Source organism: Pelmatolapia mariae, linkage group LG22 (genome assembly GCF_036321145.2).
Source record: "Pelmatolapia mariae isolate MD_Pm_ZW linkage group LG22, Pm_UMD_F_2, whole genome shotgun sequence".
NCBI lineage: Eukaryota > Metazoa > Chordata > Actinopteri > Cichliformes > Cichlidae > Pelmatolapia > Pelmatolapia mariae.
Window position 1 is genome coordinate 8,338,791 of NC_086245.2, and position 15,441 is coordinate 8,354,231.

The 15,441-nt window shown below is 37.3% G+C and overlaps 1 protein-coding gene across 1 annotated transcript; it reads left to right on the forward strand.

Moving 5' to 3' along the window:
- Nucleotides 1-11,585: 11,585 nt before the first annotated feature.
- Nucleotides 11,586-15,026, forward strand: LOC135932784 (natural killer cells antigen CD94-like). Its single transcript, XM_065470434.1, has 10 exons — nt 11,586-11,619; nt 11,724-11,798; nt 12,174-12,284; nt 12,867-12,944; nt 13,219-13,287; nt 13,465-13,524; nt 13,760-13,819; nt 13,994-14,145; nt 14,245-14,369; nt 14,708-15,026. Exons 2-10 carry the CDS (start codon nt 11,768-11,770, stop codon nt 14,865-14,867), a joined length of 846 nt encoding a protein of 281 aa, XP_065326506.1. The 5' UTR covers nt 11,586-11,619; nt 11,724-11,767; the 3' UTR covers nt 14,868-15,026.
- Nucleotides 15,027-15,441: the final 415 nt, after the last annotated feature.

Here is a 15,441-nt window from a genome sequence, read left to right on the forward strand (position 1 = left end):
AACACACTGGTTGAGTAAAGTCTGTTTCAGGAGTGTCTTGCTCATCTTTCTTTGAAAGCTGCTCCAGGTTACAATCCTGAGACACACAGAAGAGTCAAAACCACAGAAAAAAAACGTAACGCAGCTTCTAACCAGCCAGCTCAGCTGGTTTCTTACCTTGTTCTTGTCTTTGTCCAAAGTTTGTGGTACTAAAATTGGAGCAGGAGGAGCAACGGGTGATCTCTGAGGAGTTTCCAGAGCTGAAGGAGGAGAAAGAGGTCGGACGTCAGGAATAGGACTGCTGGGCATGTCCTCATCTGATACAGGAGGGGAGGTTTTGCGGCCTTGCAGCTGAGTGACCGGCCCGGCGCTGGTATCAAAGAAATCCTCTTGGTTGTCAAAAGCCGGCTTAAAATCTGTACGCAAGTCACTGCTGCAGCTCCTGGCGTGGTCTGAAAATAATGAAAAAAAAAACAAGAGAGAGAAACAATTCTTTTATCCTTGATATTTTTTATTATTAGAGAAAAAATATGTTATTACAGGAACACAGCACCTATAATCGATGTCACAAGACCTTTTACAAAGCACATATTCTGACAGCTCAATAAAACCAGCAAGTTCAACAACTGCATCTAAATGGAGTAGAGCCAGCTGTTATTATTACTAACCCGAAAAACACACTGTATCTAAGTGTTGTTGAAGCTAATAGTAACCTGTGTATTAACATTGTTAACAGGTAATACCAAGGTGTGTTTGTTTACAGGAAACATCCCTAATCAGCCCTCTCTAGTGACACATGATCTTTGAAACAGCTGTGACTGTCACGTCCATCCAAAGTAAACCGAAACTTTAAATCATAAATGACTGATGAGACCATAACAATGACACAAATAGAGGGAACAGACATAGTTGCTGTGATTTATAAAAAAAAAAACAGTTGTTTTGCCCGGTTTGGTTGATCTGTCCATAAATGATGGAAACTCATTTTTCTTACCCAAGTACTACAGATCGTCCTGTCCCTGTAAAAATATAACTCTGTAATTATTTCATGTAATTAAAAACAATTCTTACCCTGCAGAGATAAAGGTTCTTGTCTTTCTTCTTCTTTTATCATTTGTCCATGCTTCTGCCCTTCCTCGCTCTGCTCTTTCTCCGTCTCAGGCCTGATGTTGAGCTCGCCCTGTAAGTTTTCAGGATGCAAACTCTCTTTTGTGGATTTCACCGTTGACTCAGAGCCATCACAATTTCCCACAATTACTACTCAGTTTATTTCCTGGGTGAAATATTACCATGTGTTAATAAATAATGTGTCTGTGTGCGCGTGTACCAAGCTGTGGAGAGGCTGCTGAGGCGCTGTGCTGCCTGGTCAGAGCATTAGCCAAAGATATAACATTCCCAATGACAGGAGAGGACTCTGCTGGTGCTGCAGATACCGGAGATGAAGAGACTTCTGGAAAGAGAGGAGAGCCAGTAAGTGGTGCTAGCAACTGATTAAACTGCAGCAGAGATTTATGAAGCCTGTAACTGACCCAGAACTCAAGAACAAATTATTATCACCTTCACTTAACCAGGAAGCTCCATCAAGAGCAAATCTTATTTACAGGGCAGACCCGTCCAAATTTACTCATCTTTACCTTCAGAAAATTGCGTAAGATATGCAAGAACACAATTTCTGCCCACAGCCCTCAGCTCACACACTTTCTAAACCAGAGGTGGCCAACTCCAGGCCTCGAGAGCTGGTGTCCTGCAGGTTTTAGATGTGTCCTTGATCCATCACAGCTGATTTAAATGGCTAAATTACCTCCTCAACATGTCTTGAAGTTCTCCAGAGGTCTGGTAATGAACTAATCATTTGATTCAGGTGTGTTGACCCGGGGTGATATCTAAAACCTGCAGGACACCGGCCCTCGAGGCCTGGAGTTGGACATCCCTGTTCTAAACCAAGTAGTGAAGCTCATTTATAGTTACAAATATTTATTTAATAACCAAAGCATTTACATCGTCATTGATAATTTACCTTTAAAACATGACAGCAGCTTCTGTCCACACCCTGAGTTGACTAAAACCAGCAAAGCTCGGGAGAAATAACAAAAATAATTAAATCGGTACACAAAGGACCTTAAAGTTGGATTATAAAGTTGCACCACATGTTTTAACTAAGGATATTATGTAAAAGTGTAAACTTAACACCTTGAAGAATTGTTTCCTAAAAATAGATCCAAGCTTGTTTTAGCTGGTTAATGGCTGGATAAAGACCCCTCAAACTCTACATGAGCTTAAACCCAAGGAAATCCAAGAAATGCTGCTCTGGTTCTGTCCCACATCATTATCATCTTTATGAAACAGCAAAGGTGCATACCTCCGTCGAGCATCTGAACCTTGTTACTGCAGAAGTGCAGGAGACACTTCATGCCACAGAAGTATTTGACCTCTCCCAGCAGTGGCAGACTCTGCTTTAGTTTCCCTTTGTTACTGCAGGTGTCACATTTTGCCACCTGAGAAAAAAGCAGTTAGGAGAAGAATTGGTGATTAAATTGTCTTTCTACAAATTATATTCAAGGGTAAAAAAAAAAAAGGAAAACCCCCCCTTCATCTGCAGCAGGCAGGCTGTGCAGAGTGTGAGCATCACCCTTCACTTACATGGCTGAGGAGCATTTTGTATTTTGAGCAGCAGGCTTCAGAGCAGAACTTGATGTCCATGTCTTCACCCGGTGTCGTCACCAGATGATATTACTGGACATCATTGTGTCCAGTAATATGTAACTGAAATAATAAAGAAGTTACTGTATGATGTAAAGGGGAAAATGATAGATAATGATTGAGTATCTTACCTTTACTACATTTGGCCCCTTCTTGATGTCCTGATGAGAAACTGAGGCTGTGAGACTCTGGCTGTACTCCTCATCGATGGGCTCTGTTTTGATCTTGATGAAGAGGCAAGAGAGATTTGGATTAACTGTATAAGTTTTATAGCAAAGGCCTACATGTGGAGCACTGTGAGGACTCCACTTCATAAATTAATTCACGAGGACGAACGCAATTGGGATGGCTGGTTAGACCCTCTGTTGTTTGCAATGCGGGAGGTTCCCCAGGCCTCCATGGGATTTTCTCCCTTTGAGTTAATGTTTGGCCAGAAGCTGCAAGGGTTGTAGGACCTAATTAAAGAAACCTGGGAGGAAGGTCTAAGCTCAGCAAAAAAATGAGACTCAATACCTTGTGGACCTGAGAGCAAAGCTACACACTTTGGGGATGTTGTCACAAGAAAATTTGCTGCAGGCCCAAAAACGTCAGCAGCGGCTGTACAACAGAGGGTCTAGACCAGGGGTCTCCAACCCCAGTTCTGGAGAGCTACTGTCCTGCAGCTTTTAGATGCATCCTTGTTTCAATACACCTGAATCAAATGAATGGCTTGTTACCAGGCTTTTGCCAAACTTGATGGCATGCCGAAGAGCTAATTCAACCATTTGATTCAGCTTTGTTGGAGTAGGGATGCTTCTAAAAGCTGCAGGACAATAGCTCTCAAGGACTGGAGATGGAGATGGAGACCCCTGGTCTAAACTGTAGGGTCTGTAGTGCTGTGCCTGTGGGAAATTGTTCAGAGAGAAAATTGTTCAGAGAGAATTAAAATACTGAAAATGGGGGTAATAAAAGAGTTACACAGGGTGTGGTGTAGCCCCATAGTTCTTGTGATGAAGAAAAATGGGTCTATACAGTTCTATGTCTACTACTGCAAGGTAAATGAGATTTGATGCTTATCCCATTCCCCACGCCAACGAGCTCATTGACCAGTTAGGCACTGCTATTTTTCACAACTCTGGATTTAACCAAGGACTACTGACAGAGTCCTCTGTCTGTAGAGTCCAAGGGAAAAAAATGAAGCTATTATGGAAAATAAGGCACGTTTTTCTACTTCATCAGCACTCTCACTGCAGCATTCTGGATCAAATGAAGGCTTTTCAGGGAGCTTTTAGAGGAACATGAGAACATAATGGATTACAATTTCCAGCCTAGAAGTTAACACATGAAAAAGGTTCTCAGCATGGGTGATACTGTAGGAATTAAAAGTCAAGTTTTAAAGGGCCCATTTTTTTCACGTGTGTATATACACAGCAGATATACAGATGTATGTATGTATGTACAAAAAATTTGAGAGTGCTGAAAATTATTTAGGCATGTTTAAATGCACCGTGCTACCACTGAGAGGTTTTTTTTACCCCATCCTCCCCAGTCATGGAAAATTAAGGTTTCACCTGCACTGATGAAAAGAACCAGAGTGGTGATTGTGTGGATTGGGTGTCATGTGGCCATTTTCACGTGCACATTCGAATGCACATGTACAAGAGTGTGCATTGATTAATTGATTTCAATTCTGTTTGTTACTAAAAGACCAAAAATATGGGCAGGCATAAGCTCGAACAAAGACGCTGGCAGTGTGGAGCCCACAGCAGGTGGCAGCGTTGAGAACTCAGCAGACATCAGGAAACAAGCTGACACAGGAGGCTGGGGTGGCACGGCATAAAAAAAAAAATGCTCTCTTCTTGTCTCTTGTGTTGGACTGAGGCCAGACTGGACACCACAGTGACCCACCATCTCATTCTGCCTTAAAAAATTGTTTTAAACACTTGAACATGCAGTTTTTGACATAATGTCACAGAAGACGTAGTTGTATACCTCTTTGTCAATTACAATTGCAGAATAGTGCCACAAGGTGGTGCTGTCCTCCTTTTGTTGTGTTAGGCTGGAACACAAAAGGGTGTACTACTAAGTGAGATAAACAAGCTATGCCACCACTTTTTTTGGAGGGGGGGGTTGAACATTCAGTCAACCCTCAGCAAACAGTCACAGAACGTTCCCTGAATGTTCCCTTGCACTCTCCGCAAGTAGCAAACTTCCCCATAACACTGGCACTTTTTTCCCCAAGAAAACATTTTACTCAAATGTTCAAGAATGTTTGAAAAATCTTTTTCAGATAATGTTCCTGTGAGATATAACATTTTGACTCCTTTGTTACATTTGAGAAGAACTGACAGAATCTGCAGAAAAGGGCAGATAGTTGTAGACTGATGGCTCACCACTGAACACAAGGTTCAAATACTGTGAAAATTCAACTATTAAATAAAACATATTAAAAATATACAAGAACAGTATTTTAGTTAACTTCACATGGCCCTACAGCCATTTAAACATTAACAGCATCGTGGCATTAGACCGGCCTCCTTACTCACCTAAAATGAATCGCATTGTGCACCTTCAGGACATTCTGGTTTTGCACATAGGCCAGTATGATCACCCACCCAGTATTCACCATGTGCAACAACATACAGTATCGGCCATGTGGGATCAGATTCCTTTCTAGGATCAACAAAGTGGTGACCTTAAGGCCACACAGGGTCGTGGCACTCCTAGCATCAATGCTAGACACACACACTATTGACGTTACAGGAAGTCAAACTGTGGAACTCAAAACTTCTGACATCTGCAATGTGTGTGTGATCTTCCATAAGCCATGAAACATATTTGTAATAAATCTTATCAAATATATACAAAAATATTGTGTTTTAATGTCTTGTAGTGTATTCATTTCCAGAGTTTAAGTTACCAACTTTTACAGTTATTGTTTCATCTGTTCTTAGTCTTTGAGTCATATGAGGACCATATGATAGGCCAACAGATAATCCTAATACAGAGGAGGACTGTGTGATAAAGAATATATGTTTACTTGGCACAATAATGATATTCATCTGATAACTATGTCAAACATACTTTTCATGAGTTATCAGATGAATATTTAAACATTTCTGACAAACCAGAAGTAACACCAAATGACTTGATACCATAAATCTGTGTATGTCTGACTTTGATATGAGGCTACAAAACAATTTCAAGACAAGATCAACGGAGATAGATCTGTATAAATAGAGGTCTACCTAGATCGTTCTACCTATCTATTTAAGACTTTACAAAAACTACTAAATGTAAATCAATCAAAGTTGTTATTCAAGCAGAACTCTCAGCCTTTGAAAGTTAACAGGAAGTTATTTTGCATTCAGTGTTTTGCAATATGAGTTTACAATGTTCTTTATCTCATCAGGTTTAGTTCAACAAAGATGAAACACAAAAGAAAGGAGGGGCTACCTCTTTCCATGCTTATTTAAGATTATGCGATAACTTAACGTGTGGTTACCTCAGTCAACCATGTTGTTGTCTGATACACAGTGTGTCATGTTTCCTGTTTTGTTAATGCAGCAGCATTTGACACAACTATCTGATTTACCATAAATAAGAGGAAGAGAATGTTTACAGTAAAATAATTTACTGTATGCACAAAGATCATGGCTGATGTATAGCTTCAGTGTTTTAATTAAGTTTAACTGGAAAAAATGAAGAAAACCTACAAGACATTTGTCCGATATTTGTTTTCTTCAAATATCGGACTTCACACTGTTTTCCTGCATGCAGCCACAGCCTGCTCAAATGTTTTTGGTGAATACAATTAGCACTACATGCAACTTGAACAGTACCAAAACATTTTGTTCCCAGTTAAACCCCAAATGTATAAACAGATCTACAATCACCGTTTGACTCACTAAGTATTTGTATCTTATTTTCAAATTAACATGTTTGAGCTCATAAAATGACAGAAACAGTCAAACACCTTGAAGTGAAGTTCATGCTTCATAACTGAATTGAACTTGGACAATCACAGGAATTTAATCTGGAGACACGCGGCTGTTATTCTTTGGCCTTGCTTAATCTGTCTTGTCAAATAATGTTGTGTGACACATTTCAGAGGTCTGAACTGAACTTGCTGAATGACTGATTATCCTTTATTTTAACAGAGAGTAGAATCAAACTATGCAACATAGTCTGCGTGTTCACAGCTTCCTGAAAGAAAAATGCGTACGTAATGGTGTTGTGGTCCTGAGTCTCAGACCCAGGGGTTTATTTTCTGGATTTTAATTTTTCTGAGTATTCTGTTTGACTTTTAGTTCACTTATTACTTTAATTTATGCACCTATTTTTTTAGTACTTCTTTAGTATTTTATTTAGAGTCACTAGCTCTTAGTTCTGGCTTCTGCTTGTATTAGACTTGATTTGATCTCTCAGTTTCCCTTCTTCTTTTTATCCTGTGTTAAGTTCACTGATCTTCAATCCTTCTGTTTAGTTCCTGTTTTATTGGTTTCCAGTGCATTGTGTTTAGTTTGATTTCCTGTCCATTCACCTTTATTGTGTTCAGCTGTGCTTAGTTTCCCTCCTGTTTCCACTTTCCTCATTACCTCATGTAATTTTTATAGCCTAAATTTGCCTGTCTCCTCTGTTGCGTGATACTGTGTTGGTGTCTTTTTTTTTCTTCTGTGCTTTTGTGAATTTTGTGAAGTTTGTGTTCTGAACATTGTCATCCACAATAAAAGCTAATTTTTGGTTAACCTCTACTCTGCCACTGCAGACTAGACTTCCTGCGTTTTTTGACAAATTAAATTTAACTTTTGATTTTTTTTGTGTCTTCTGATGATTAACAAAATGAACAAACGTATAGATACAGAAATTAATTTTAATGTAAGGGCAGGACAGACAAAAAGTTTGATAGAGAGGACTCTGTGAGGATGGGGAGACATATGCTCCAGCCACAATGTGTTAGTTTGATAGATCCTGCAAAGTACCTCATAAAATTATTTGTGAGAAACCAGCAGTGATTGGACATTACAAATCTATATATGAAAATCAGTTCAAACTATAAAATATGCTGAGCTTATTTGCTGAGCTTAATAAGCAGCTTTCATTTCTTTCTGAAAATAATTAAGAGAAGAGAAGTGTTCAGACTCGAGGTAATACCTGCAGATACGACGCGGCTACGTCTGCAGCTCGGACAAAATATTTCACTGCATGTTGTACTCTGTATGATTGTGTATGTGACCAATGAAGCTTGTTTGTTTGTTAGATAGTACAAAGAGATGTTTTTCTACTGGTTGTCAAAACATTAAATGTAAATAAATAATAAAGAACAAATGTTTTTCTGTTGCAGAAACAGAAGGACTAACTGAGGTCAGGATGTTGATGTTTCGGTGTGACAAGCTGTTCATAGAGGTAAAAGGTAAGAACACTCATGTGGTGATAAAGAGCCAAATCTGAAAAACAAAACTGATATTTAGAGGTTAAAAAAGTATGCAAGGATAAAACAATATTATCTGCACATAAATTATGACCAAACTATAGTACACATTCAGTCCTTTAACATATCAGTGTATTTGGTTATATTTAGTTCAACAAAGAAGAAACAAACAAGAAAAGGAGGCGCTAATACTTCAACGTGTGGTTTCTTTTGTGAACTTTGTTGTTGTTTCCTGTTTGGTTAATGCAGCTATGGTTTCCGCAGCTATCTGATTTTCCATAAAGGAGGAACAGTGCATCAGGGTTTGCTGTGTATGGGGCTGCATAGCAGCAACTAGTCAGGGTCCCTATGCTGACCCCTTCCGATGCCAAAAGCACAAACAAATGGGCATGTGATCATCAGATCAAGTATTAGAAGAAGGTGGTCTGTCATTTTCTGTTAAATGGATGGCCAGGTGCATGTGCGTCAGTTACCTGCGCAACACTGTGAACCATCATATTCTGCTAGATAGGCTGAGACACTGGGTGGGTATATCAGGGTCTGCTTTGGACTGGTTCGAATCTTATTTGCATGAACGATCCTTTTCTGTGGCTACCTCTAAGTGCAGTTCCTCTTCTACTTTTCTTGCCTATGGTGTGCCACAAGGTTCAGTTTTGGGGCCTTTATTGTTTTTGTTTTATTTACTTCCTCTTCAGCACTTATTGAGCACTTTTAAGGACATTTCTTATCACTGCTATGCAGATGATATTCAGTTATATATCTCCTTTAAGCCCCAAGATGTTTCCAAGCTACAGATTTTGCACAGGTGCATAGACTCCATTAGAGGTTGGATGGCTCAACTAAATGAGGAGAAGATTGAAGTCCTTGTTTGTGCTCCTAAAAAATTTGTACCTAGTGTTATGGGTCCACTTGCTACATTTTCCAAACCTTCTATCAGGAACCTTGGTGTAACTTTTGACTCAGCTCTGACTTTGGATGCTCATGTTAAATCTCTGGTCCGCTCCTGTTTTTATCGCTTGAGAAACATTGCTAAGCTGAGTCCCATTGTATCGCGTGTGTTGCTGGTTGTCCAACACACGAGGCTGAGAACAAAAGGCGACAGAGCTTTTGTAACTGTGGCCCCCAGACTGTGGAACTCTCTCCCTTTGAGCCTGAGATCTGTGGACTCAGTGGTCGCTTTTTTTAAAAACAGCTGAAAATTCATCTTTTTAAACTTGTTTTTGGTTGATTTTGAGTTTTATGTTTTAGCTTCTGTGAAGCACTTTGTGATTTTTATAATAAAATTTTACTTACTTTACTTTACCGTATTCTCTGATAGCTGTGGCCTCTTTCTGCAGGATAATGGGCCCTGGCACAAAGCAAAAATACTTCAGGAATGGCTTGAGGAGCACAACAACGACTTTGAGGTGTTGACTTGGCCTCCAAATTCCCCAAATCTGATCTCAGTCGTCCTCTCTCATAAAAAACTGTAAAATAAGCTGAGCAGAGAACACAGGGAGGATACTTTTACAAAGCTAGTGGCTCAAAGATGCAAAGCTTCCATTCAAAAAGTTTTTAGTAAAAGAATAAAATAAAAACTAACATGTATTAAAATAATTGTAAACAAAACAATTGTGAACAATAAAAAACAACAGCCAAAAAAGTCATGGCGATTACTCTGAACTGTAAGTGTGCAGTTTGAGAAATTATAGTGAACAATGTTGTACTTTTTACCAGCCTTCAGTCTATTGAAATTTAGTTTTAGTGTGTTTAAAATAATAAAAAATATCCATCTATAAAATGCTTTTAAGAGATAAATGCACATTAATAAAACCCCTAGAAATAGATAAACAGATGGCACACATGAGCAAGTTATTTAAGCAAATAAAGATCTGAAATGTTGACTCAAAATCTAAATCACCAACGAAAAATGCACCAGCAAAGCTTAAGTGATCTCAATGATACCAAAAATATAAAGTTTCATAGTTGTAAATTAAAGAAAAATAAAAGTGTTATTGAAATACGGGGTGCAGATAACATCTAATCCTCACCTTATAAAATGTAATGGGAAATTGTTTCACTAGAAAACAGTGAAACAAATGTTTTTCTGAAAATCCTAAAGAGACATTGAAAGTGAGTCTCGATGTTCATCTGTCTTTCATGAAGATAAGATATGATAAGATAAGATGTGGGAAATTTGCTTGGTCACGGCAGAAAGTGGACAGTAAAAAGTTAAGATCAGCAAAAATTAATAAAAAACAATCAAAAAGAACAAAATAAAATAGAATAAACATGTTATATTACAGGCAGTGTAAAATAAAATGTTCAAATGTACAGTTGAACTAAGGTCCAGTATAGGACCAGGAATATAAATATGGACATCTGTATTGTAAAAACATATAGATAAATTGCACTCAGTAATACTGCACATAAGAGAGAGTAAGCGAAGGTGTAATGCATGCGTGTGTGTGTGTGTGTGTGTGTGTGTGTGTGTGTGTGTGTGTGTGTGTGTGTGTGTGTGTGTGTGTGTTTCTGTCACATTTTATGAAATTTTATGAAATAGCTATAAATATCACAAAAAGATGATGAACCATCCACAGAGCTACATATAAGGTATATATATATCAGTGTGCTGCTAAATCAACGCAGGAATAAAACAACATCTGTGCATAAAACTTGAGACACATCAGTATGTATATAATAACATTTAAATCAAGAAAGAAAGTTAGAAGAAAAGAAGGAACCAACTGTCATCACTATTAGGTGATATTTTAATGTGTAGTCACTTATTACAAAATGTCTTGTTTCCTGTGGCTCTGCTTCTCGCATTCGGCGTTGGGAGACACTGCTGTGAGAAAACAGTGAGAGAAACTGTAATTGACAAAAACATTTGACATTCTTGTAGCTGTACAAAGCTGCACTGTGTTAGGAATAAATTAAATGTTTAGCAAGCAAGACAGAAACATGTTTTCAAAAACAGCCATAAAATGTACTCTTATTGTTAAACATACAGTAACTACTCTCCTGTTCCACTTTATATATTTTCAAGTGAAATTAAATGAAACCATCAGGGGTTAATGATGAGATCACAGGTAACAAAGTTGATGAGAACAAACAGTGATTTTACAGAGTTAGTCAAGACTGACCAACAGCTTTGCTTTGTCTTTTTATTTCTGTTTTTATAGAAAAATTTTCCATAAAGATGTGCAAATAACACTGATACAATTTAACTAGATTGATCAGATGAAACACTTTATTACATTTTAATGTTTAAGGTAAATAAACACAATAATTGATGTGTTAATGATCATATTTGAAATGAGTTTTCGTACAGCTCATTACTGTTGAGCAGGTTTTCTAACTGCTGTTTAAGAAGCTTCATTGGCACTAATATTTTTTTCTGCTCTAGTATCGCTTTGAACCTAATAATAGATGAGCTGCGCTGTAGATAGGCCCTCCTCCCCATCCTTTAAAGTCGTCAGGAAGTTGTTGCTTTTTTAACAGAGAGCTGTGAAAGGTGTTGTGTTTCACTTCTCTTTGAAAAGCCTGAGGTGAGGGTCGCAGAGGTGAAGCTTGATGCTAAATTTTCAGTAAATATTGAAGGAAGTGGTTAAAATAATTAGCACCAGTTTGCTGTTTTGTTATTGTGATTCAGACACAGTTGGACTAACTCTGAAGTCAGGAGCTTGAAGCCTCAGCATGATGAGCCGTCCACAGAAATACGTAGAAGGTAAGAACATTAATGTGGTGGTAAATCAACAGGGAGGAGAAAAAGCTACACTTTTTATGAACAATGCTGTTTTCATGGAACGTAACAATATGTAACAATATTTTAGTTAAAATATCTTAAATACCTTATTTACAATTTTGTCATACAAATATATGAAATACCTCATTTATGAAGAAAAAAAATTTAAAAAGTGATATTGTTATGCAATATACACTGTGTCATGTTTCCCTTTAGTCTAATCCAGCTGTGTCTAAGGTTTTATACCAGAAAACAATGAAATTCTATTAAGCAGTGACATATCTTTACATCTTTGCTCAACTGCACTAGAGTTAGAACTATTTATTAAATGTTTACTTTCTGTCTCCTCTAAATCAGGTGAAGCTCTTCACTCTCAACGTGAAAAATCAAACAATGCATTAAAGTTCAGAGTGGCCGTGCTGGTTGTCTGTGTTCTCCTGGTATCGGCTCTCGTGGTAATTTATCTCTGTGAGTTTGTAGTTTTATTCATGTAGCTTTAATTAAATAACTTTCTGATTAATTGTAAATTAAATGAGAATCAGAATGTTTACTATAAAATTGTAAAAGAAACTCAACTTATGAATTTTTAATTCATCTGCATCAAATGAAATACTTTTATTTAAAACTTCTAATAGGCTTCAAGACAAATTTGTCCAGCACTTTAATTAAAAGCAGCTAAATACATTTTATTTTAGGATATACTATATTTTTTATTTTACTGTATTATCACCTCTTTCCTATGGCAATGAGCTTAGGATATACTATATACCTTTATCAAGGTTAATAAAACTGTCATAAACTTACAGCATGACAACTTGAGTTATGTTTCATTAATTGGATGCTGGACACAACCATAAACAATAAATGTGTTCTACTCTTTGGTGAAGAGATGTTTCTTAACACATTGTTTTTGGCATAATTTATATGTTTAAGGGCTTAATAATGTACAATTTACAATTTACAAAGAGTAAAATATCTGAAAAAATATTTAAAAAAAATATTATTGTATGATTTTTATTTTTTCTTATCTTTTTTTTATCTTTTCACAAGTGTTTGAGCTTTTGAAAACCAGGGAAATGCTCAGAAACCTTGAGCTAAAGCAGGTAACTGTAAAAACTGATGTCACAGGTAAGAATATGAGATTTCTGCTTATTGTACTAAAGTTTTGCTTGTTTGTGACCTCTGGAATTTAATCACACAACACACAGATATTATTATTATTATTATTATTATTAATAATAATAATAAACTTTGCTTATCTTTGTTTCCAGCATTTTAAGACTTTAAATAGTTCCATACTTATGATTGATCCTGATGAATAACTGTTATTTTATTTTTAATCTTATTGTTTTTAATTTGTTTGGTTTTCAACTTGTTTTGTTTTGTGGGGTTTGTGTTTAAGAGAGACTGCCTGGAATCAAACCATGCAGTACAGTGCAGCCCACGTGTCCAGAGCCTAAAGTAAAAATTAGTAAGTTATGAATTTTAAACTTGACACATTTATTTATGCTTTATGTATCTGCAGAAAGAGATCAAATAAACAAATATGTAGCTGCAGGACCCAGGGAGCATCCTGCGTCCCTCAATTCAAAAAAGAGATGAAAAATTTATGAACGTCAATTTTCCTTTAATCTCTTTTTCATACCAGTAACGGAACCGTGCAACACATTACCAACTACAACCCCACAACCTACTGAAATAAACATGCGTAAGTTTTAAGTGGTCTTTTATCTGTTTTTGTCCTCCGATCCTGCTGCCGCCAAATCACACAAAAAAAGTGCGCGCAGACACACACACACACACACATATCTATATATGTGTGTGTGTGTGTGTGTGTGTGTGTCTGCGCAAGACACACACACATCTATATATAGCCAAATTTAAAAAACAACTTGTGTTTCTGCTGAAATTTTATGAAAATCTGTTTATTTTTTTCATAACAGTAACACAATCATACAGCACGATACCGCCTACAACCCCACAACCTCCTGATATAACTACGAGTAAGTTTTATATTTTGTCTTCGATGTGCTTTTTCAATCCTCTGATTAAAGAAACAAGGATGGACCGACAGAATCAGTACGTTAGATTGTAACTGCAGGACAGACTCCAAATCACACAAACATGAACATGATTTCTTCCACCTGACTGAAGTCTTTGATGCAATCTCTTCAAAGATGATCCATGTTATAAATGTGAAGATGGCTGGAAGCAACATGGAGAAAAGTGCTATTTTTTATCCACAAGCAAATCATCCTGGAATGAGAGCAGCACTGAGTGTATCACTAAAGGAGGAGACCTGGTTAAGATAGACAGCAAAGAGGAGCAGGTACAAACCACTGCTGCAGGTTCATGTTCTCACCCTCATGTTTCATCATCCCAGGACTGAAAGTTTCACAAAGTAACTTAATCATTTTTTTCTGTTTAGAGTTTCTTGAGGATAGCTATTCAACAAAAAATCGAGAGCAATGACGACCTTTTCTGGATCGGACTGACAGACTCAGCAGTAGAGGGCAGATGGTTGTGGGTGGACGGCTCACCGCTGAATGAAAGGTTTGATTCAGTCCAATTACATTATACTACACTTCATACATATGAAATGTACTACATGGTTTGCCTATTCACAATAACAGTCACCTGGATTATACTGTAAGGAAAAGACTAAAAGATGAGAGACCAGCGGTACTCAGTGACAGTGAGGTGGCGAGCAGAAAGAGAAGGGCTTAGAACGACCGCAACAAAACAAACAGTGAGAATGAGGAACCAGATTTTATGACATGCAGTACTGGCATATAAAAAACACTGAACAAATTATCAAACTGTTTGTGTTCATTTTCAGAATCAAAGTTTAGCTTTTACAGTTAATGCCCGTTCTGTTCTTCATCCCTTAGTTTGACATTTTGGTTCTTTCATGAGCCAGATGATTGGACTGGAGAAGATCCTGATGGAGAGGACTGTGCGAAGATGGGGCAAACGTATTGGTTTGATTTTTCCTGCAAAGCAAATCATAGAAGTATTTGTGAAAAACCAGCTTTGGCTCTGTGCGTCTAAATTTAATTCAGGAAGTAGAGGTGGGAGTAGAGGACACAATGAGGCTGTTTTTCAAAAGCTAATGCTACAAACTTTTAAAGCTTCCTTTCATGAAAAGATATATATACGATTTAAAATGAAATAAATGTTAATGATTAGTTTGTTCCTGATTTTTTTAATGTGTGTATTATGTGCTAAAACTGCAATGTCACCTGTGAAACGCCTTTTTTTGTTGTAACTTTTAAGAATTTACATCAGTGTCTGACCTCACAGAGGAGTTATAAACTAAAGCCTATAAAAATAAGCTTTGTTCTGTCTGTTTTATTAAAATAATATAAAAACTTTCCAGATTGTAAAATAGACTCAAGGGAGACAAAAGACAGTTTAAACCAACAGTTGACATTTAATTTTGGAAACTTGAGAGGAACATTTACAGCAACAGAGATATTTGTTGCTGGTCTGCAGGGTTCAGATCAGCCTTTTAACCAACGCAGAACTTTCGCAATCAGCAGCACGAAGAGAAAACAAAACATTGCTGACAACTTGATGTGGAACGAGTTATGACAGGAACACTGGCACAGATGTGAGGCGGGTT